This window comes from Mobula birostris, chromosome 9, assembly GCF_030028105.1.
Source record: "Mobula birostris isolate sMobBir1 chromosome 9, sMobBir1.hap1, whole genome shotgun sequence".
NCBI lineage: Eukaryota > Metazoa > Chordata > Chondrichthyes > Myliobatiformes > Myliobatidae > Mobula > Mobula birostris.
Window position 1 is genome coordinate 13931606 of NC_092378.1, and position 25193 is coordinate 13956798.

The window sequence follows — 25193 nt, forward strand, 5'->3', positions numbered from 1 at the left end:
CAGCCAGGTAAACTAGGGCCATCATCTGGATGCCTGTTAATAATTTTCAGTTTGGAGTGCGGTAAGAGATATTAATCACCAGCAAGATGATTAGCTTTCTGTAGCATAGCCCTGAGTCCCAGACATATGATTTTGGCTTTAGAGTCTCATCCTTCACTATCGTCACCCTGCATCACCAGTCTCCTCCTCAACCTGTGGATCAACTCAGGCAAATCCTCAGTCCCACACCAACACTAAAGGCCCATGTGTCCACCGTCTCCTGGAACCCAATAGCCAATTACACCCTCTCATACTAGCCCTTACCAACTGCTTACTTCACCTGGGCAATCCAAATAACCCCAAGACTTGAGTGGGCCCACAATCATGGCCTCTCCAAATTTTGAGATGCTATCACCAACCCAAGAAGCATAACTCTGTAGGTGGGAAGACCTTTTCAAGGTGCTACTGATGTTTGAAGCTACATAACAGTGTCTGTAACAGTTATTTGCCAAGCGACTGCACAACCGTGCAGCAAACTGATCAGAATGCACCAGTATTACCAGCAGGGATATGCATAACAATTTCTAAATCACAGGTGGCATTAAAAGTACCATCTTGCCTTAATCAATGAAACTTTATAATAGTGTTTTCCAGCTTGTTTTTTACTTTCTCCTCTGTTCTCTTTCATCTTTTTCCACTTGCACTCACCGGCCACATTATTAGGTATAGGAATGAAACCCAAGTGGTGTACCGCTGCTACAGGCCATCCACTTCAATGTTTGCGTGTTGTGCATTCAGCGATGCTCTTCTGCACACTTCTGTTGTAATGTGTGGTTATTGGAGTACCGTTGCCTTCCTGTTAACTTGAACCAGTATGGCCATTCTCCCGACTTCTCTCATTAACAAGACATTTTCGCCCACACACTGCCGCTCACTGATTTCTTTTTGTCTCTCACACCATTCTCCATAAACTCCAGAGAATGCTCTGCATGACAAACCTAACAGATCAGCATTTTCTGAGAGACTCAAACCAACCCATATGACACCAACAATAATTCCATGGTCAAAGTCACTTCAATCACATTTCTTCCCAATTCTGATGTTTAGTACGGACAATAGCTGAACCTCTTGACCGTGTCTGCATGCTTTTATGCATTGATTTGCTGACACATTAATAGCTAATTAGATATTTGCATTAACTAGCAGGTTTACAGGTATAAAGTGCCCACTGAGGGTATTTTGTCCACCCGCTACCTCTCTCTTTTCTACATCTATCACTTAACAGTAATATAACTTGGGCTTAAGATATTTCATTGCATATATAAAATGTTCAAACATTACCATCTGTTTTTTTTAAACTGTAATGAATGAACCAAGAAAAGCACATTTAAAATTCAAATGATTTATTAAAGACTTACTCCACTCAGAGGTTCTGAACAGAGCACTTGCAGCCTGCCCTTCTCCTTCCTTTGTGAATGCAGATACCTCACACAGGTAGGTGGTGTAGGGTTTCAGCTGATCCACCACAATGCTGGCAAACGCAGAATCCTCTTGTGTTGGATATCCTAATGGGAATGCTGAAGATGCATCACTAGGAGTGGAAGATGAAATCAATGATCCAGGGGTAGTGCTTGTTGGACTGTCATCCTAGATAATAGAAATTACTGATTAATTATATTGAAACATACCTTGGTATGTTTTTTCTCGGGGTGTATGGGGTGGTTAGGTCCTGACTAAATATCAGGAAATGCCAATAGTGATTATATAGCTTCAACCATCCAAGACAACTCCGCCTTCACGTAGGGCTTAGGTCCGGGTTCACCCTGTCTCACTGAAGGAGCACTGTCTATGGCAAATGTTTGGCACCAGAAAAATAACCGGACCAATGGTGGTGGTGTCACCTAAAATCACTGAAGTCTTCGGCAGTATGGAGATGGATTCCAGGCTTTGGTGGAGGATGGTCTTTGTAAAACAACAGCAAAGGTTGGGCGACGTCTAGTGTATGATTCCCAATTGGGAACGCCAGTAGAGGTCAACTGCTCTAGTTAGATGAGCACTGCGACAACAGAAGGCAACGGCAAACCACTGTTGAAATTTCTGCCTAGTCAATCATGGAAAGAAACAAAAGAAGGAAACCAGACAACAGCGTGAATGGGGTTGAGTCTAATCAACAAAACAATACCTCACTCAGTAGGAGTAGTCATGTGTCGCAGGTGACACCAGACCGTCATCCAGAGACTGTGTAAGCAATAGGGAAAGGCTAAGGGTAGCAACATGGAGCATCCGTACACTTTACCAGAAAGGAAAGGTGGACAATACATTAAATGAAATGAAAAGGTTGCAAGTTGATATCTTAGGCCTGTCAGAAATTAGATGGACTGACAGTGGCAAATTCACTAAGAATAGTCCTCTGATAATGTATTCTGGAGGTCAACAGCATATGTATGGAGTTGGAATTATTTTAAACAAACAAGTATCAAAATGCCTTATGGGATGTTGGGCAATATCCGATCGGCTGCTTTTAGTTAAATTAAGGGGTAACCCTTTTAACATTAGCATAATCCAAGCCTTCGTGCCAACAAATGATGCAGATGAAGAGGATATCAACAAGTTTTATGAAGATCTCAACAGTGCTTATGAGCAATGTAAATCTCAGGATATAAAACTAGTCATGGGAGATTTTAATGCCAAAGTTGGACAGGAAAGGGTTGATAACATAATAGAACCTTTTGGTTTAGGGGAGAAAATGAAAATGGAGAAAGGTTTACTGATTGGTGTGTCAGAAACAACCAAGTGATCACCAATACTTGGTATAAAAACGATCCACGTGGATTGTGTACTTGGATTAGCCCTGGAGATAGAACAAGGAATCAAATAGATTTCATTACCATCAATGAACGCTTTAGAAATAATATCACAAATTCTAAAGCCTACCCAGGAGCAGACTGTGGTTCAGATCACCATCCAGTAATAGCTACCATTAAAACAAAATTAAAGAAACTGAAATGTGGAAAAAAGAGAAAGAAGTATATGTTGGGAGAACTTAAAAAAGATAGCATACTTAAGCAACAATTCAAGACAGCTGTAGAAGAACACCTCAACAAAAACATAACAACACCTATTTGGGACAGATTTAAATATGCTATACAGCAGAGGAGATAATCTTGGTACAAGAAATCCAACACACCAACAAGGGGTGGGTAACCCAAGAAATTCTAGATCTGATGGAACAAAGAAGGTTAGTGAAGAATAATGAAGTGCGACACAGAGGGCTAGACAGGCAGACCAGGTAATTATGCAATATTGCAAAGGAAGAATGGCTGAATCAAAAATGCAATGAAGTAGAAGGCCATATTAACAACAGCAAAGAAATGCACTGGAAAATTAAGGAAATTACTGGAATTAAGAAAACTTTCTGTACAGGATGCAGAAGATCAGCAGACGGATCCATACTAACAGATCCAGATAAAGCATGTGTGAGGTGGATTCAGTATATAGAGCAGCTGTTTGAGGATAATAGAGGGGAACCCCCAGATATTAAACACCCTAATTCAGCTTACCTATTACCAGAGAAGAAATAACTAAAGCAATGAAAAGCATGAAACATGGTAAAGCCAGTGGACCTAATGAAATTTCAGTGGAAATGATACAAGCCCTAGAAGATCTGGGCATAGATATTCTTTTTGAACTGTTTAATGGCATATATGAGTCTGGTGTATTGCCTGACGATCTCTTGAAATCAGTATTTATAACTCTGCCAAAAATTCCTGGAACTCTTGACTGTGAAAATCATAGAACAACCAGTCTTATGAGTCACATTATATTTTGTAAATATTTTGTTGACAATTGTTCTGAGTCAAATTAAAAACAAGTTAAGAGCAGAAACTTCTAAACTGCAATATGGGTTTATTGAGGATAGAGGAACTAGGAACGCAATTTTCATACTACGAAATGCTTTCAGAAAGGGCAATTGAATATCAAAATGATGCCTTTTTGTGTTGTACTGATTTCACTAAAGCATTCGACAAAGTGCAACATGAAAAATTATTTCAAATTCTTGCTAAACTAAACATTGATGGAAGGGACCGACAACTGCTTCAAAATTTATATTGGAATCAAACAACAGCAGTAAAAATTGATGATAATATAAGCAGTTGGACTAAAGTTCAAAGAGGAGTTAGACAGGGATGCGTTGCCTCACCATAATTGTTTAATATCTACAGTGAAATGATTCTCCAAGAAATAGAAGACCTAGATGGGATAAAGATTGGAGGTGTTAACATCAACAACATAAGATATGTAGACAATACCACCCTAATAGCAAGTGCTGCAGAAGACCTACAAATCCTCCTAGACAAAGTAGTACGAACAAGTGCAGATTTTGGTCTAACCGTCAACTGTAAAAAAAACCGAATGTATGGTAATATCAAAACAGCAGGATACTCCCAACTGCCAATTGTACATAGGTAACCAAGAGATAGAACAAAAGACCAGCTTTAATTTCCTTGGTAGCTTTATATCACAAAATGCAAGAAGTAAAGTAGAAATAAAAAGAAGAATTGCCATTGCCAAAACCAACTTCCAAAAAATGAAACTCATTTTTACCAACAGACACGTTTATATGACAACAAGGCTTAGGCTACTAAAATGTTACATCTGGTCAATCTTGCTGTATGCTTCTGAAACTTGGACTATAACACCAGAACTCCAAAGAAACTTAGAAGCAACAGAAATGTGGTTTCTTAGAAGAATGCTGAAAATATCATATAAAGATAGGGTAACTAATGAGACAGTACTCCAATGTGCCCATACCAAAAGATCTTTAATGAGAACATTAAATGAGGGGAAGATTAAATTCCTGGGCCATGTCTTCAGAAAGGGAGAAATAAAATACCTTACATTACAAGGCCGCGTGTCTGGGAAACGCGGAAGAGGATGGCAAAGAAGAAAATATATGAACACTGTGAAAGAACTAACAGATCTAAGTGTGTGAGATATCATTGATGCTGCATAGGATCATTCGATGTGGAAAGCCATGATCGCCCAAGAGTGCAACACGCAAGGCACATGAAGAAAACTACCTTGTAGAGCAATCGAAAAAGAAAATAAAAATCTGCAGATGCTAGTAATCGAAAACTAAACGAAAAATGGTTAGAACTTTAGTTCGAAAGCCCTGATGAAAGATCATTAACCTGAAATGTTAATTCTGTTTATTCTCCATAGATACTACCTGACCTGCTGAATATTTCAATCATTTTCTGTTTTTATCTTAATATTTAGAACTGTGATATTATAGGTTGCTAAATAAAAACTGTGGAATGGAAACTATATGTTACATAAAACAAGAGCATTCAGGATGGGGAAATGCTCCTCCCCTCCGGCCTTTAGGCTTCTGAACTCCCTGCCGCATCGCATTTGAAGTGTCACTGGTTAATTTGTCGGTACCCTACAATATTTAATTTACACATTTAATTTGTTTATTTATGCATAATTCACTTGTACATTTAATTCTTACTTTCCTATTGTGCTTTATATGCCGATTGTGTGTACTACTGTGCTTTACACCCTGGTCCGGAGAAACGTTGTCTCATTTGACTGTATGCATGTATACAGTTAAATGACAATAAACTTGACTTGATACTTACTTTTTAAGCACATTGGTGTAAAATCCTGACACTATTGGCTTGAGTTGGAAATTCATCATCCATGTTCATACTAAATACGCAAAGCATTCTTTGCACCTAATACTCTGCCTCTGCAAGATATTACAATATGGCTTTTTTAAAATTTAGATCAGGGATTATAGTTTAAATATGGATAAGCTTGCATTCCATTCCTAACACTATTTGTCCAGCAATCCACTTAGTTAAAAGTGAGAATGCAAATTTCAAAGTAAGATTAAAAGTATATTCAGGGATATTAGCATGGAAAAATAAATGACTCTTCTAGAACACAGGTTAATAAAAGTTATTCATTACTCATTAACTAAGAAGAGTTTTGTATATAATCCATTCTGCATACTGGTATATAAAGGCAACTTCAGCAATATTCCATGCTTCCTTAATACAAAAAAAGATGTCATTTTGGTCCATTGAGTCTCTGTCAGCTCACAGACCAATCCCATTCACATGCTGATTTTGCCGGCTACCTCTTCATCCCACTTGCCCATCAAATCACTCCCAGGTTCTATCTCTGACCTGTGCATCAGGTATGATTTACAGTGGCCAACTGAGCTTCCAACCAGTACTTTTTTTGGTGACACAAGGAAAAAAAAGAACACCCAGGTTAAACCCACATGGTCAGAAAGGGTAAGGCAATGGGACATGAACCAATCCTCATAGAGGGATTAGAAGTGGAGAGATCGAGCAATTTCAAGTTCCTGGTGCCAATATCTCTGAGGATTTAACCCTGGTCCCAAAATATTGATGCAACTATAAAGAAGACAAGATGGTGACAATATTTCATTATTAGTTTGAGGAGATTTGGTTTATCAACTAAAACACACAAAACTTCTGCAGATGTACCATGGAGATCATTCTAAATTGATTTAGAATGATCTCCATGGCGACCAATTTCTTTCTTTTTCAATCTTTTTAATTGTGTTTCAAATTGATAAGCATAACAATGATAATGATACAAAGAGATCGAGATTACATTAATAACGGTTAATATATACAGACACAGACTCTGAGTAACATATTTAATTTAAACCTCCCAATCTCTTCACACAGTAATTCATTTCTCCCCCGCACAATTAAAGCATGGAATAATCTTCATCCTACCATAGTCACACAACCAAACCCAATTAAATTTAAGGCAGCTTTTCTTCTTCAAAAATCTCCTTCTTAAGTCCACCCTCCGCCACCTCCAGTTTAAATTCCATGGGGAATATTTTGGAGTATCAAGAACCGAGAACCCCCTGCACTAAAAACAAAAAAAAACAAAACAAAAACTGGGCTGCCATACTTCATTGGTTAAGATCATTATTTATAATTAACTCCGCTCCTCTATACGCAAACAAAAAGTTATTAAAAAGGATTCGGAAAAGGTCAGCTTACATCATATGAAAATGTTGAATAAATGGCCTCCAAGTTTCTTCAAATTTAACCGAAGGATCAGTGGTACCACTCCTAATTTTTTCCAAGTTTAAACATGTTATAGTTTGGGAAAATCATTGAAATGTAGTAGGGAGATTAGAATCTTTCCATTTAAATAAAATGGATCTTCTGGCTATTAATTTAACAAATGCACTCAAACGACAAGCTGAAGGGGATAAATGACTAAAGTCTATCATTGGTAGTCCAAAATTGCAGTAATAGGATGAGGTTGTAAATCAATATGCAAACTACTGAAATATTATCAAAAATATCTTTCCAATAATTTTCCAAAAGAGGGCAAGACCAGAACATATGTGTCAAGGAATCTACCTCAGAATTACATCTGTCACAGACAGGATTTATATGACCATAAAAACGAGCTAACTTATCCTTAGACATATGGGCCCTATGAACCACCTTGAATTGTATCAAAGTGTGTCTAGCACACACTGAAGAAGTGTTAGCTATTTGGAGAATTTTCTCCCATTTCTCTATGGGCAAAGATACCTGAAGTTCTCTTTCCCATTCATTCTTAATTTTATCAGACATACCTAAAAGTATTTTTGTAATTAAATCATAAACAATTGCTATTAAACTCTTCTGATAGGGGTTTAAACCCAAAATATTTTCTGTAATTTCAGTCTGATGTGATATCGGAAAAGTAGGTAAAATGGCCTTCAAAAAGTTTCTATCTGTAAATATCTGAAAAAATGGGATTGAGGCAAATTATACTTTATTAGACAACTGTTCAAAGGATATGAGGCAATTATCCATGAATAAATCACTAAAACATATTATTCCCTTAGTTTTCCATAAAAGGAAAGCTTGATCAGTTCTGGATGGTTGGAAGAAAAAATTGGATATTGGACTTGATAGGATAAATTTATTCAATCCAAAAGGTGACCAATTTCTAAATGGATATTGAATTCATGAACACTACCTCACTTTTTTATTATTATGTCAGTTTTAGCTCTATATATAACTATTTAATATTCATGCATATATTTACTGTAATTGACTTATTTATATATTTTTTCTATATTTATCATGTATTGCATTGTACTGCTAAGTTCACAAATTTCACGACATATGCTGGGAATATTAAGCCTGACTGTGATTCTGACTTGGAAAAATATGCAAAACTTAACGCAGACAGCATCAAAAGTCCGGATTGAATCTGGATCACTGGAACTGCGAGGCAACAGCTAAATGAGTTGTGTCACCAAATCACAGTATAGTTGGATTAATAATTAGAGCAAAAAGCTGGTAAAATTATAACCTTTGACCTGTGGTCAGCAAAAAGCAGCAGGAAAACTGTAATTAAATCAATTGAAAATATAACTTAGACGCAACAGGTTGGGATCTCAGAGCCATGAACTATATTTTAGATGCATCACCAGTTACTGCTATCCCTCAGTGGCTGTTCAGGAAGATTATAAGTTGGAACACATGTGAATGGATCTTTGTAAGTTTATGATTAAAGTACCTCATCAAGAAAACAGCTACTGAGGAGAGTTGGGTGGTGGGTCCCTACCAAAGAAGATGCAAGGCACTCCTTCCCTCTGCTAGTTCGCAGGTCACCCTGGGCAAGGTGTAGCACCTGCTCAGCCTCCTGATCAAGGTCACATGAAATCATGGGAGCAGGTGGTGGATGGTCGTATGAGCAGCTGGTACATATCACAAGTCCTGGTTATTTGTCTTCTGACGCCAGGCAGACAATCTCTGAGGAGTATTGATAATGGCTGGGGTCACCCGCCTTGTGAAGATTTTGCCCAAAAGAAGGTAATGGCAAACCTTTTCTGTAGAAAAATATGCCAAGAACAATCATAGTTATGAAAAGACCATGATTGCTCATGGCATAGGACATGCACATAACAAACAAACAAACTAAAGACAGGAAAATGGATCTGATGCACTTGAACGATTTAGTGGAAGGTAGAAATTAATCAAAGAAGGTAAACCATTAAATACATTGTGTTCATTCAAAGGGGTGATCAATAGATTTCTAATTAAAAAGTGAATAAAGCGATATGGGAATACTGCAGTAGCATGGTATTGAGTTAAAAGATCAGTCAAGATTTTTAAAATGTTGAACAAGCACATAAGGCCAAATAGCTTACTCCTGCTCTCATTTCTTATACTTTTATGACACAAAGGATAGAATGGTCTAAAGTTATTTCTTCCACATTATTAATGTGCAGAGTAAGTAGTTTTGACCTACAGATGTTGGCAACTGATGACAGATTGTCAGGCTGCATCTTCCACATTATCAAATTCCTGAACAACTAGCTTGCTCTAAGCTGTCACAGGAACAGATTTGCAGGTAAACAGAGAAATTACTTCAAGATCCTCCCTGATATGGGAATTCTTGGCCCTGTAGTCATTCAATGTAGTCATTGAGAAATATAACTGGGAACAGACAAAATTTCACAAGCTTCTATGACAGGAGCATGAAAGGCTACTACAGACAGTAGGAACAATACACCACAACTCAATGAGGACTTCCATCTGCTCCCCAATAACCAGTTGCCCCTCTAACAGACCCCACAGAAGCCTCCAGCTTCCTTAGAACTCAAAGAATTGGAAGGGAAGCAAGGCATCATTTTCTTAAGGCAAGGCGAACTACATGGAACTTAGATGCAATGCCAAAGTCAAGTTTACACCTATTTAAAATTAGTAGTAGGCATCCGTTAGTCTCGTGAGACCATAGGTTTACGCCTTGGAAGGTTTCCAGAGCGCAGGCCTGGGCAAGGTTGTATGGAAGATCGGCAGTTGCCCATGCTGCAAGTCTCTCCTCTCCACGCCACCGATGTTGTCCAAGGGAAGGGTACTAGGGTCAATACAGCTTGGCACCGGTGTCGTCGCAGAGTAATGTGTCGTTAAGTGCCTTGCTCAAGGTCACAACACGCTGCCTCAGCTGAGGCTCGAACTAGCGACCTTCAGATTACTAGACGAATGCCTTAAGCACTTGGCCATGCATCAACACACAGCTATTTACAGTCATTATAATTCATCTATATAATATGAAGACAAAAGACATTTCAAACTAATTCTATTCAAAATGTGAAAAATGCAAAATATATATCTAATGTTCATTTATTTGACAGTGATAGTCATACAAAATAATATTCATTACTGAAATAAACACACAACTTTAGCCTTAAGAATATGAAAAATAAGCTCCTGATTCTTTTCACTTACCTCACATTCTAATAATGTGTGTGGAAAAAGTGCTTCTGCATTCACTGATATGTTTTTTGATATTTGTCCAGTTCTTACAGACTTTATAATTATGCTGAATTGTGTAATTTTCCCATTTGGACGTTTAGGTAGAATCCATGTCACATTGGCAGCTGTGTGGTTGACCGCTGTTGCAGTAAGAGCTAAAACTGGACCAGGAGCTGGGAAACACAAGTTTGAAAGTAGAAAGTGAATGTTCGGTAAACAATTATCCCCAAGCAGTAGATTTATGAAAAGATTTAATGCATACACCCAGTTGAAACATACAGATATCATCATTTAAAAATTACATTTAAAATATGTATAATGTGACATGGAGTAGCAGGGTGGAGATACATCTCCACTGAAGGACGGGTAAGGCACTCCTTCCCTTTGCTGGGTCACCCTTGGGCAAGGTGTAGCACCTGCTTAGCCCCCAGTTAGGGTCATGTGAAGCCACTGGAGCAGGTGGTGGATGGTCCTATGAGCAGCTGGTGCATATCATAAGTCCTGGTTATGCGACCATTGATGCCAGGCAGTCAATCTCTGAGGAGTATTGATAATGGTTGGGGGCACCCATCCTTGCACTGTAAAGACACTGCTCAGAAGAAGGCAATGGCAAACACTTTCGTAGGAAAATTTGCCAAGCACAATCATGGTCATGGAAGAACTATGATCACCCACGTCATGGCACATAACAAACAAAGAATGTGAAATTATAACGCAATTGTGCTCTTATTTTAAATTTGGACACCACCCTATGTATTTTTGGCAAGTGAAGAACAGAGTGCCTGTTCATGCTACTGAGTAGCTTACAGCAAGGCTCACAATCTTCCATCTATAATGAGTAAGTGGTCTTGGCTGTTAATCTGGCAATTAGCAAATGAGGCTGTCAATGGGAAACAATTTGATTATTCCTAGCAACATAACATAAATGAATCAAAAATAATTTCAAATGAGAACAGGGAAATCCATGGGTTCACAAATATGAATCTTTAAAAACAGATGTTTTAAAAAGTTTTAAAAATATATTAACAAGTATGCAAGAAAGAGAAATTCAGAGATCTGCTCAATCAAGGTTCCATACTTGAGGGAAATGCCCTTGACTCCATCCCACAGAACACTATCCTCTTCAATAGCCAAGCTGGAGGTTAAAGAGGCTGAAAAACAATGTATTTGATGAAAACAAAATCCTTGCTACACTATTAGAACCAGATAGAAAGGTACTTTTGACCTGCTCTTCTTCATCTGGATAGAGCAGAATATACAGGCAAATTTCTTACTGGAAATCCATAGAATTAAATTCTATATGCAATTCTATGCATTTCTACTGAGAGGTTTGTTATCACATTCCGTTCAATCCTCATCATATCTACTCCAGAATGAAACCAATGCATCTATGGCATTAAGGATCTGCTGATCCTCAACCATTTCCAATGGGGAACCCATACTATCTGCAAATCTACCACTGAAATGCTAAAACTGTACTCCAATCTCCAATAGAGCAAGAGACAACATGAACATTATCATACTCTGAGAATATGCAACATACTCAGCAAGACATGTGAATCCGTTGTCTATAATTAAATCAAGGAAGAACAGTTGGGTAGGCACTGAACATCTCAGGAGCTCTGAGAAGCCAACAGCACATAGCAGTCCCATCTGTGCAGAATCTGTGGGCCCTCATATATGTTTTAGCCACTTTAGAACACATAGAACTAGGCCTGAAAGCTGTAAGTTTGGGAGACAGAAAAGTAGAAGAATGAAAAGAATAGAAATACCAGAAAACTTTGGTAAAGTTTTACAGATCACACTTGGAGTATTTTCTGGGAACTACACCTTACAGTAGGGGCTCCTAACCTAGGCTCCATGGACCTCTTGCTTAATAGTACTGATCCATGGCATAAAAGAGGTCGGGGACCCCTCCCTTAGAGGGATTCTAAGACCTTATTAATAAGATAGAGAAGATTTACTCGAATTATTTAAGAGAAGAAGAACCTTATTTACTTGGAGAGACCAGAGGAGCGTTCCTTTATAAGAGAGAAGGTAAAGAGATCTGTTCAACTTAATTAAACATTTTGAAGAAGCAAATATGAACAAGCTACTTCCATTCGCAGTAGGATTAGAAGTTCCTAAATCAAAGATAATTCACAATGCATGGAAGGTAATGTGAAACTGTTTATTATGCAGTGAGCAGATTTAATAGTAACTCTCGAAAGGAAATTGGAGATAAATTTGAAAAGGAAGGATGTGCAAGGCTACAAGTAAAAAGTTGTTAAGGAGAGCATAGGTGAGGTAGTGGGCCTGTCGCCGACAGCAAGGGAAGAACCAAGGTTCAATCGATTTAAGTTGCAGGCTGAATTGGAAAGGTTGTGTACAGGCCGAATCGAGATGAGGGGGTCCAGGCTCCAGAGCATATTGAAGCAACAGAACCCAATGTTTGGACAATGATTTAAGTGCCAGGTCAGGGTGGCAGGGCCAGAGGCAAAGGACGGCCCGGTTCAGCTCACTGCTGCATGAAGTTTACTCTTCTCTGTGCTGAACTGAGGCTGTGGCTTCATGTCTGTGGACAGACTATTGTTTGTGGACTTCAGTTCTTGCTTGCACTATTTGCTTGCTTCTATTGTGTACACAAGTTGTTTTTTTTCTCTCTGCACATTGGGTGTTTGACAGTTTTTTTAATGGGTTCTTTCGGGTTTCTTTATTTTGTGGCTGTCTGTAAGGAGACAAACCTCGAGACTGTGTAATGTATACCTACTTTAATAATAAATGTATTTTGAACTTTCAATTTTGAAGATCATTGAAAAGAAATGAACTTGAAATTTGTGTTCAAGATCTGTCACATCGATAACAGAATGGCCTCCTCCAGTTTAAATTCACGAATATGAAAAGGCAGGCTGTCCCTGTAATATATAGGTTCCATTTATACCAACACTCATAAAAAAGAAATTATATTGAAAAATCATTCAATATGGTAACAATACCTCTATAGTGTTGTAACAAATGGCACCAAAAGCACATTAGACTGATATTACTAAAATTACACACTATTACTAGAATTGGCAAGAGACAGGTAAATAGTTTGTAGAAACATATGAATGTAGGTAGGTCAGACGTTTGAATTTAATATGTTGTAGGAATTGCGAAGGGTGACAGATAACACATATTGTTTATAACAGAAACTGTTCTACATAATTCTCAAACATTGTCATTAAGTTGTGTTCACTTTAGGAGATGATGTCTGGCGTAATGACATCGGTGTAAGGTGACTGCTTTTAGTTTGTTCATACTGGAAGTAAAGGGCTGCATCTTTGTTAATCACATAAAATGACTCTCATATGATTTAGTCGTAAAATCCTATATTAGTGACCCCAACGCTCTCGGACGATTCCAGAGTTACTCAATGACGTGTTAACCAACGCAGTCATTTTGAAGCTGCCGGAATTTTGGGAGCAGCATATTACTGCGTGGTTTGCAAAGGCAGGAGCCCAGTTCACACTGCGAGAAATCACCATGGAAAATACCAAATTTTACTAAGTCATTGTGTTGCTAAGTAGTTTCACTGCACCTAATGTGGTCGATCTACCAGAAGACCTGCCTGCATGTGATAAATCTGTCACTCTGAAAACTCAACTATAACAGACTTTTGGACTCTCAGTGCCCAGCCTGGGTGATGCCAGGCTTTCAGAATTACAGGACCACATGCTATCTTTCCTGGGCAATCGCCATTCTTGCTTGATTTTAAAAGAACTCAATGCAACAATTGCCTGATCAACTTTCCACAGCACTCACTAATACACCCCTGAAAGACTATAGTGTGCCTGCTAAAATGGCCAATAGTCTACGCTCAGCAAGGCAGAGGTATGTTGTTCCTCTTCCTTTCTCTTTTTTCAATAAGCCCTGTCAGCAAAGCCTCCAGCAGATTCATACCCATGTCTCCGAAACAAACAACAGTCTATGCTTATACCGCGCATGCTTCAGCATGAATGCCAAGAACAGCCGACTGCTATGCAGCTTCGAAATACCAGCGCATCGGGACATCAGAGGTCTGTGAACACCGTGGGTTCCAGCTGCCAGGGTCATCTATTGGTCATCATGGACACCTCTTCTGGGCGATGCTTCCTGTGTATCACGGGCTCTCAAGTGAGTGTGTTGCCAGTATCGCCCACTGATTATAAGGCAGAGAGCGACAGAGCCTCACTGGAGGCTGCCAAAGGATCTGGACTTATGGGATAAGATGTGTGATGCTCTGTTAAGTGGTACACGTGGGAATTTGTCAAGGTAAAGTTGCTTGGCCTCTGCTCGGTACAGATTTCCTGTGCACCAAAGGACTTTTAGTAGATTTTAGGAACTGCTGGTGGATGGATGCAGAGGACTTTGGGTCATTACATTAAGTTCCCAACGACCACTCTGTCTACCACATGTAAATTCACTCGCCTGCTGGGTGAATTCCCAAACCTCACCAAGCCTACACTTTCTACTACAGTCACGAAGCACCACATTTCCACAACTGGCTCACCGGTTTGTGCTCGTGCACCTAGACTAGGCTTAGAAAAGCTGGCCAGCACAAAGGTTGAGCTTGCTAACATGGAAATGCTTGGCATTGTGTGTAGGTCGTACAGCCCTTGGCTTTCACCCCTCCACATGGCCCCTAAGCCTGATAGTGGTTGCCGTCCATGTGGCGATTACTGCCGCCTTAATGAGGCCACCCCCCTCCCCACCCGATTGTTACCCAGTCCCGCATACGCAAGACATTTCACCACGTTTAGCTGGAAAGGTCATAAAGTGAACTTAGTCAGGGGCTACATCAGGTTCTTGTATACGTTGAGGGTATTCCCAAAACTATTGTTATAACCCTGTTTGGGCTATTTGAGTTTCTGCACAGGCCATTTAGGCTGAAAAATGCAGCACAGACTTGTCAGCGACTAATGGAGTCTGTGTTAAATGACCTATATTTTCTTTTTGCTTACCTGGATGACATACTTGTTGCCAGCACATACAAAACCAAACACTAATCACATCTCCACACACATTTCAAGCGCTTAAGCCATCACGGGCTGATTATCTGCCCTGCTAAGTGTTAGTTCGGGTTGTCTACTATTGATTTTCTTCCCACAGCATCTCTGAAGAAATGCACCACCCCCCCCCCACCGTTAAATGTCGTCACTATTATGGACTTCCCACTCCCCCACACTAACGAAGCACTGCAAGAGCTTTTAGGTATGGTGAATTACTATCATCGTTTTATTCTATGATCTGCTCAATTTATGCTTCCCTTGTTTAGTGCCCTTAAAGGCAGTGCCCCTAATCGCATGCTTGAGTGGTCAGCAGACATGAGCAGTGTACTTGACAACATCAAACAAGCTCTTTAGAACACAACCCTACTGATGCACCCGTTCCACAGCACACCCATAGCCGTAACTACTGACGCCTCGGTCTATGCTGTGGGTGCTGTGCATGAACAGTTGGTTGGAGGAATGTGGCAGCCACTCACCTGCTTCAGGGGGCAGCTCTGCCCACCCAAGAAATACCACATGTCTGACCGCAAGCTCCTTGGTCTCTATCTGGCCGTCCGCCATTTTGGTTTTCTACTGGAGGGGCGCCATTTCATTATGTTCGTTGACTACAAACCCCTCATGCACGTGATGGCCAAAGTGCCAGACCCTTAGTCAGCATGGCAGCAACGTCAGCTGGCCTACATTTCAGAATTCTGCCTGTGCTGTGTGTCATTAGGTGAAAATTAACTTTCAAGTTCGGGCACCATTAGCAACTTGACGGATGGGTGTTGGCATGATCACCTCCTGTGAGCCTAAGAACGTCTCCAAAAGAGGACCTGCAGTCCTCTGCAGCTGGGCTGGTGTATGGGCGGCTGCTATGGGTGCCGGGTGATTTTATTCCTAATGCCACAACTGCCTGGTTGGCCTCCCAACAGCGTTCCATCTCTTCAGTAAGCTCAATTCTTTTACATTTATTCCTACCTCCCAGCACTCTTGGGTTCCAGTTGACCTACATTCCACCTCTTTCTTTTTGTCTACCATCATGCACATAAATACCACCCCCCCCCCCGGCCCCTTTATGATAGCCCATTCTGCATTTTGAAATGGAGTGAAAAAACTTTTCATTGTAGATAGGAAAGGTAAACCTGAATGTATTGCTGTAGATCTCCTTAAACAAGCCTAACAAGACCTGGATGGTTCCACAATCATAACCCCTGTATCAAAACATGACCATGTGTGTGCCAGCACAGTCCTGGATGAGCCAGAGGCACCAGCTGTTACTCCATCCAGGGCACAAAGGACCTGAGCTGGGCGGCTCATACGAGCTCCAGGCAGACTCACAATGCCAGTTTCAGTGAATTCTAGGGGAGGCCTGTGTAGGGGAATGTAATGGGTGACAGATGACACATATTGTTCATAATAGGAACGGTTCTACATAATTCACATGCACTGTTATTGAGTTGGTGTGTTCACTTTAAGAGATACTATAAGATGTAATGGGGGACAACGAAAAAGCAGATGAACTAAATAAGTATTGTGCACCAGTCTTCACTGTGGAAGACACTAGCAGGATGTTGGAAGTTCCAGGTGTCAGGGGCTATGAAGTGTGTGAAGTTACCATAACTAGAGAGAAAGTTCTTGGGAAACTGAAAGGTCTGAAGGTAGATAAGTCACCTGGACCAGATGGTGTACATCCCAGAGGTGACTGAAGAAATTGTGGAGGTATTAGTAATGATCTTGTGGAAGAAAAATAGTAAGACATTATGACGAACATTAAGGGGTTAATGACCTTCTTCTAGTATGTGAATTCAAAGTCTGTAATCACTTATCTGCGACTAATGTACACTGTGTGACTGAAATGTGCTTTGTAGACGGGATGGGAAAATAACTATGTCTGTGCTTCCTTGTTCTAAGAGTCATCACATGTCTGAGCTTGGGCAAGCCTGATATACTGTCCTGAGAACTAGCACTTAAGAAAATGTATAACCGCTTAAGGACACATAGTGCAACTTCGCTATTCTTACGAGTTGTAGTTGAAGTTCCCTCCTTTTTCAGATTTAAGTGCTTCTTGTCACGTACACCTGGGGTATAAATAAGAGTGTAATCCATTGTTGAGCAGAGCTGTGGAGCTCCGTTTTAGGAGTCTGGGCTCTCCATGATATCATGTAATAAAACCCTTTAGTCTGAAACAATTCTCTGAGTCCACCTGCTCTATTCTGTCTGCTGCTCCTGAGATTTTTTTTCCCCACAATAGATCTTTCAAGAATCATTAGATTCTGGAATGGTTCCGAAAGACCGGAAAATTGTAAATATTATTTTACTCTTCAAGAAGAGAGGGAGGCAGAAGAAAGGCCATTTAGTCTGACCTCAATGGTTGGGAAGATTATGGAGTCAATTATTAAAGATGAGGTCTCAGGGTACTTGGAGGCTCATTGTAAAGTAGGCCATAGTCAGCATGATTTCCTCAAGGGAAAATCTTGCCTGAAAAATCTGTTGAAAATCTGTTGTAACAAGCAGTTAAACAAAAGAAAATCAGTCGATGAAGCCCTTGTCAGAAAGCCTGTGACAAGGTGCCGCACATGAAGCTGCTTAACAAGTTACGAGCCCAGTATTCTGGGAAAGATTGTAACATGGATAAAGCACTGGCTGATTGGCAGGAGGCAAAGAGTGGAAATAAAGAGAGCCTTTTCTAATTGGCTGCCGGTGGCTAGTGATATTCCAAAGGAGTCTATGTTGGGACCCATTCTTTTTACTTTGTATGTCGATGATTTGGATGATGGAATTGATGGCTTTATTGCAAAGTTTGCAGATGATATGAAGATAGTTGGAAGGGCAGGTAGTTTTGAGGAAGTAGAGAGACTACAGAAGCTCGAAACAGATTAGGAGAACGGGCAAAGAAATGGCAGATGGAATACAGTGTCAGGAAGTGTAAGGTCAGGCACTTTGGTAGAAGAAATATAAGAGTTGACTATATTCTAAATGGAGAGAAAATACAAAAAAAAACCTGAGGTGCAAAGGGACTTAGGGATACTTGTGCAGGATTTCCTGAAAGTTAATTTTCAGGTTGAGTCTGTGATGAGGAAGGCAAATGCAATGTTAGCTTCATTTCAAGAGGACAAAAATATAAAAGCAAGGATATAACGTTGAAACTTTATAAAGCACTGGTGAGGCCTCACTTGGAGTATTGTGAATAGGGTTGAGCCCCTGATCTTAGAAAGAATGTGCTGAAACTGGAGAGGGTTCAAAGGAAGTTCACAAAAATGATTCCAGGATTGAATGGCTTAGCATATGAAGAACATTTGATGGCTCTGGGCCTGTATTCACTAGAATTCAGAAGGATGAGGGGTGACCTCATTGAAACCCATTAAATGGTGAAAGGATTTGATAGAGTGGATGTGGAGTGGATGTTTCCTGTGGTGGGAGAGTCTAAAACCAGAGGACACAGCCTCAGAATAGAGGGGTGTCCCTTGAGAATGGAGATGAGGTGAAATTTCTTTAGCCAGAGGGTGGCGAATCTGTGGAATTCTTTGCCACATGCAGCTGTGGAGGCCAAGTCTTTATGTACTTTTAAGACAGACGATGATGGATTCTTGATTAATCAGGGAATGAAGGGACACAGGGAGAAGGCAAGAGATAGGGGCTGACAGGAAAATTGGATCGGCCATGATGAAATGGAAGAGCAGACTAGATGGGCCAAATGGCCTAATTCTGGTCCTATATCTTACGGTCTTATGGGTAATGATGTCAGTGTAAGGAAGCTGCTTTTGGTTTGTTTGTAATGGAAGTAAGTGGCTGTGGCTTTTGTTAAGAACATAAAACGATTCTTGCATGTTTCATTCACAAAATCCTACAATGTTTTGGGAGCTCATTCATAAGTAAAGGTGTCCATAAGTCAAGAGTGCTTGACCCTGAGACAGCCTGTATGATGATTTGTGATAATTTGTCCCTCCAGGTGCCAGGGTCAGGGACATTTCAGACTGTGTCCACAGCATTTGGGAGGAGGAGGATGGAGAGTAGCCAGATGTCTTGGCACAAATTGATCCCAATGACATAGGAAGGAAAAGCAAAGAGGTCCTGAAGAGAGAATGTAGAGAGTTAGGTAAAAAGCTGAGAAGCAGGACCTCCAGGATAGTAATTTCTGGATTGCTACCTGTGCCACGCACCAGTAAGGATAGAAACAGGATGATTTGGCAAATAAATGTGTGGCTGAGAAGCTGGTGCAGGGGGCATGCTTCAGGTTCTCGGATCATTGGGATTCCTTCTGGGTGAGGTATAACCAGTACAAAAGAATGGGTTGCACCTGAACCCAAGGGAGACCAATAGGGTTTAAACAAATTTGGTGGGAATTGGAGTGAAGGGACTCAGAATGGGATGGATGTTAAAAAAAAAACAAAGATAGCATGCAGTCAGACTGTCAGGAAGGGCAGGAAGATGGTAGGACAAAATTACAGCCAGCAGGGTGTGTATCAGTGCATTAGAGATGCAGCAGAATCAAAAAGGGTAGCAAATACAGTACTCAAGGTGTTATATCTCGATACACGGAGTATTAAAATGATCTTGTTGCACTTTTACAGATTGTTGGATATGATGTTGTGGCCATTACTGATTCGTGGCTGAAGGTTGGTTGTAGTTGGGAGCTGACTGTCCAAGATTACTCATTGTATTGGAGGGATAGGAAGGTAGGCAAAGGTGGAAGACACCAGTAGAGTGCAAGGTATTGAAGGGTGTGAGACAATAGAAGTGAGTGCAGTTACTATTACAAGGGAGAAGGTGCTCAAAAATCAGGAAGACCAAAACGTACATAAGTCACCCAGACCAGATGAACTGCACCTTAGCATTCTGAAAGAAGTAGTGGTAGCGATTGTAGAAGAATTAGTAATGATCCTTCAAGAATCATTGAACTCTGGCATGGTTCCAGAGGACTGGAAAATTATAAATGTCACTCCACTCTGTTGGAATTCTTTGAGAAGATTGTAAGTAGGATAGATAAAGGGGTTACAGTGGATGTTGTATATTTGGATTTTCAGGAGGCCTTAGACAAGGTGCCACACATGAGGCTGCTGACCAAGTTAAGAGCCCATGGTATTACAGGAAAGCTACTAGCATGTTTACAGCATTGGTTGATTAGTAGGAGGCAGTGACTGGGAATAAAAGGATGCTTTTCTGGTTGGCTGCCGGTGACTAGTGGTGTTCTGCAAGGGTAGATATTTGGACTGCTTCTCTGTATGCTGTATATCAATGATTTAGATGATGGAATAGATGGCTTTGCTGCTAAGCTTGCAGATACGAAGAGTGGTGGAAGGGCAGATAGTTGAGGAAACAGGAAGGCTGAAGAAGTACTTAAACAGATTAGAATGGGCAAGAAAGTGGCAAATAAAATTCAATGTGGGAAAATGCATGGCCATGCACTTCGGTAGATAAAATAAATGTTCTAAACAGGGAGAAAATCCAAAAATCTGAGAAGCAAAGGGACTTGGGAGTCCTTGTGCAGAACACCCTAAAGGTTAACTTACAATTTGAGTCAGTGGTGAGGAAGGCAAATGCAATGTTAGCATTCATTTCAAGAGCTCTGGAATATAAGAGCAGGGATGTGATGCTGGGGCTTTAACGCACTGGCAAGGACTCACCTTGATTATTGTGAGCAGTTTTGGGCTCCTTATCTAAGAAATGGTGTACTGGCATTGGAGAGAGCTCAGAGGAGGTTTACAAGGACAATTCTGGGAATTAAAGGGTTATCTTATGGGGAACATTTGATGGCTCTGGGTGTGTACTCACTGGAATTTAGAAGAATGAGGGGGGATCTCATTGAAATTATTTGAATATTGAAAGGCCTAGACAGAGAAGATGTGGAAAGGATGTTTCCCATGGTGGGGGAGTCTAGGACAAGAGGGCACAGCCTCAGGATAGAAGGACGTCCATTTAAAACAGAAATGCTGAGAAATTTCTTTAGCCAGAAAGTGGTGAATTTGTGGAATTTGTTACCACAGGCAGCTGTGGAGGCCAGGTCATTGGGTGTATTTAAGGCAGGGATTGATAGGTTCTTGATTGGCCACGGCATCAAAGGTTATAGGGAGAAGACCGGGGAGTGGGAGCTGAGTAGACGGAGAAAAAAAGGATCAGCCATAAATGAATGGCAGAGCAGGCTCAATGAGTGAAACGGCCTAATTCTGCTCTTGTGTCTTATAGTCTGTGGCCTCATTTCTTCTGTTATGGGCTTCATTGTTCAGTAACAGGAGATTTTAATACTGATAATTTGAAGCAGTGATGAAGTAAGAATGGACTTACAACATTAAGTTTACTTGAATGAACTTACCACTTTCTGCAGTTACTACCTGATGAAAAGTACTGAAAGCTCCAATGCCTGCACTGTTCTCAGCTGCAACCTAATTGGTGAAAAATGCAGTTTTAATATACTTAATTCAGTCTAAATTTCTGAATTGGCAACACTTATGATGATAACAGAACCGACTTCATGAAAATGTTATACTATGAAAAAGTTCATAATCTGAATCAGATATTGAAGGAAAAAAACACACATTGCAATTACAGCACAGCTCAAAGGATAGTACAAATGATTTTTACATTTTTTAGCTGGAGATGTTGCTACAAATTGGGTAACAAAACATCAGATTTATTACTGGACTACATTTGTAATAAACTTTGTTATTTAACAAACAAACAGAATACAGAAATAGATGGTGTTCATTCAGATACACTCATTTTGCCAAGACATTTTCACTAAAGAGAACATTGCTGTTCAGTGACAGAAAAAATGGCTTTATGCACACATAAATTGAACAAATCCAATGCAAAACAGTTACACGTTATTTATCACTGGACTACATTCTAAAGCAAGCAACTGGAAGAATGGAACTCATAAAAATGGTCTATATCAAAATAAAGCATTTCCATAAGACAAGGTGAGTGGATCTGGTGATGCAGGAACAAGAAGAAACTGCAGCCAAAATTATTTCAATATATATGTCCTCTTAATAAAGCAATTTTTCAAGGTCAATGTGTTCTTGATTCTTTATGTTTCTACATTTCACCAGGTAGTTTACCTTGTTCTAAATATCAGTGGTAATTTTGATACTCAATGAACAATATATACTGTTGCTCTAACTGCTTGTGGAACATCTGTGACTTTAAATTCTTGCTTAGAAAGAATATGCAAACCATGCAAAAGATAAGTGAACTGAGCAAGCTAGAACTCTAGGTAAAATGTAATGTGACTGCTGTTGCTTTATGTATTCTCCTGTGACAAGATAGTACAAGATCAGCATAGTACAAACTGGGAGTGAACTGTGAACAATTTGCAAGACATTAAGATAAAGCAGCTCTGGCAAGCAACCATAGTTATCTCCATACTTAAAAGGAGAATAGTCACAAGGTAAAAAGGCATGCTTCTATCTTTAGATACTGCAAGCTGTTAAAATCCCAGTGAGGAGCACTACTGGAACAGTCTGAACAACAATTACTGAAATAGTCACAAGGTAAAAACTCACACTTCCTATTTTTAGATACTGCACACTGGTAAAATCCCAGTGACGAACACCGCTGCAACAGCCTGAATAATAGCCACTGAAATAGATACTGTGATTCATTAATCTGTGTATGTTCATGAATTTGGTGCTCAGCTGGTCACAAATATGGTCATTTACTATTGCTGTATAAAGCTATTGATCCAGTCAACATAGTTCTGATGAAAGATCATAGACCTGAAATGTTTACTCTTTTCCTCTCTGTGTTGGCAGATCTGCTGAATATTTCCAGCATTTTCTGTCTATGCACAAAATACAACTGACGTTATACATATATTGTATGCCCTTCAACAAGAGAAGCATGTCTTCTCCTCCTTGATTATTGAAAAGGACTTTTACTACCTGGGCCATTGTAAGTGATCGTGTAGTGAACAATCTTTCAGTATATGTTATTCTTTCTGAAGACCATTTTTTCTTTATAACTTTACTGATTATCAATCACTCTGTAAATGGATTCTACTCCCTTCTATCATAGCTCATGGAAGCTCAGCCCTTCTCTCCCCACTTAACTTCTACCTGCTGTCTTCCTAAATTTTATTCCTTGTAAACTCAACCTTCCCTCTGATGCTCAGTTTATATTTTACTCCACTCTCCCACCTTTCCTTCACATGTCAATCTTCATAATGTCCTATGTAACCTTAGTCTTAGCCATAATGCAATACAGCATGTATACAGACCTGTTGGTTCATCGAGTTCATGCCAATCAGGTGCCTACCCAGTAATCTTAACTTCCTGCATTTGGCTCATAAGCCCCAAAGCCTTGCCTTACGTGTACCTATCTGTCTTCTCAAGCAAACATTTCAGTTCCAGTTACTTCACCCAGCCTGTAATCTACCTCCATTCTTTTCATCTCCTACTTGCTCCTCCAGATCATCTTGTCATTTTCGCAAACTTTACACTAATACTTCCCTCACCAATTTTCCCTTTCTTTATTAGGGAATTCAGGGAGGCAACCCTTACTCAAATATTTGTGTGATTGCAAGTGTCACTTCTAATTAATACAATGTTTTGGCATTGAAGAATTTCCAGCTCATTACATTTTTGGGAACATGGTCATAACTAAAGGTTTCAGTGTTGGCGGATGACAATGGACAAGGAGTTCAGCTCACTTACTCCAAGAAATAATACCTCTCACACTTAGGGATGCAACAGTGTACAAGCCAATGTCCAATGACTCTGTCACCCCAATGGATTAGAAACACTGTGGTGAATTTCACTGCTATGGGTAATGTAGTATCTATGGTAAAGATAGATTGCAGGTAAGACTTGCAATAACTCATTCGTGACTACTTTTACAAAATTTAGCAAAAGAAAAGGTCTTACTCGAATCTTATAAACAGCGCCTGGTTTTAGATTGTTGAGAAGAAACTCTGTGGTGTCTGCATGTGTTGAAACTTGAATGAAGTTGGCTTGCAGAACAGGACAAACCTCTTTGTACTCTACCACATAGGATAAAATTCTTCCATTTGGATGTGAAGGAACATTCCATATCAGCATTATAGCAGTTGCACCAATGAGGCCAACTGCAAGACCATCAGGAGAGACGGCATCTGTTAAATAGAATATGTTTCTTATCAGACTGAGATACTTCATATATTGCTCAATGATGAAGTATATAACATACTTTGTGAAAAAGAACAGTACAGCATTAAGGATGAATATGATATTAGATACAATTATTCCACATTACTGGAGCATTCGCTCTTCCAAAGCATCCCAGTGGCAAGGCAACACATAAAATAAGCCAGCAGTCAGAAATTCTTGTGTTTTTAGACTATAACAGGTCCATGTAGATGAAACATTTTATATGGCAGTAACAAATAAATACATTTGAAACAACATTAATAAAACTTTATACACAAGAGGTACTGTAGATGCTGTAAAAGTAGAGCAATACACACAATGTGCAGGAGGAGCTCAGCAGGTCAGGTAGCATCTATGGATGGGAATAAAGAGTCAACGTTTCAGGCCAAGATACTTCACAAGGACAACAATAAAACTTTGTTCTTGCTGATTATGATCCTTTTATGTCTCCATAGTTGTTCTTATTGCATAAGGCAAGCTAAAGTAAATCTGCTACTAATAGTACTTGTGTTAGGTGAAGATCTTTCTTTCCTGTCCTTCTCAACCTACTTGCAGTCTTTGACATCGCTGACCATGCCATTTTCTCCAATGTTTCTCCACTATCATCATCTTGTTCCATTCTGATTTGTCCAATTACTTTTCCTTCTGTATTTGCATTGCTTGGGACTGTTCCTCAGAAGACCAGATTTGACCTCTTCCAACTATGTATCTGTTGCACTGCTTCTGGAAAATCAATCAAGTCCTTGACATCAGCTTCTGCATGTAAGGACATAAGA

The 25193-nt window shown here is 39.8% G+C and overlaps 1 protein-coding gene across 8 annotated transcripts in view; it reads right to left on the reverse strand.

Annotated features, from left to right (window-relative positions):
• ptprq (protein tyrosine phosphatase receptor type Q) overlaps positions 1-25193 on the reverse strand; it is a 188752-nt gene that overhangs the window by 106714 nt on the left and 56845 nt on the right. For all 8 annotated transcript variants that reach the window (XM_072267504.1, XM_072267510.1, XM_072267508.1 and 5 more), the window contains 4 exons: positions 24157-24383; positions 21606-21675; positions 10278-10477; positions 1398-1626 (listed from right to left, as the gene is read on the reverse strand). In XM_072267504.1, the coding sequence (XP_072123605.1) occupies positions 1398-1626; positions 10278-10477; positions 21606-21675; positions 24157-24383 (726 nt within the window). The remainder of the gene's footprint in view (positions 1-1397; positions 1627-10277; positions 10478-21605; positions 21676-24156; positions 24384-25193) is intronic.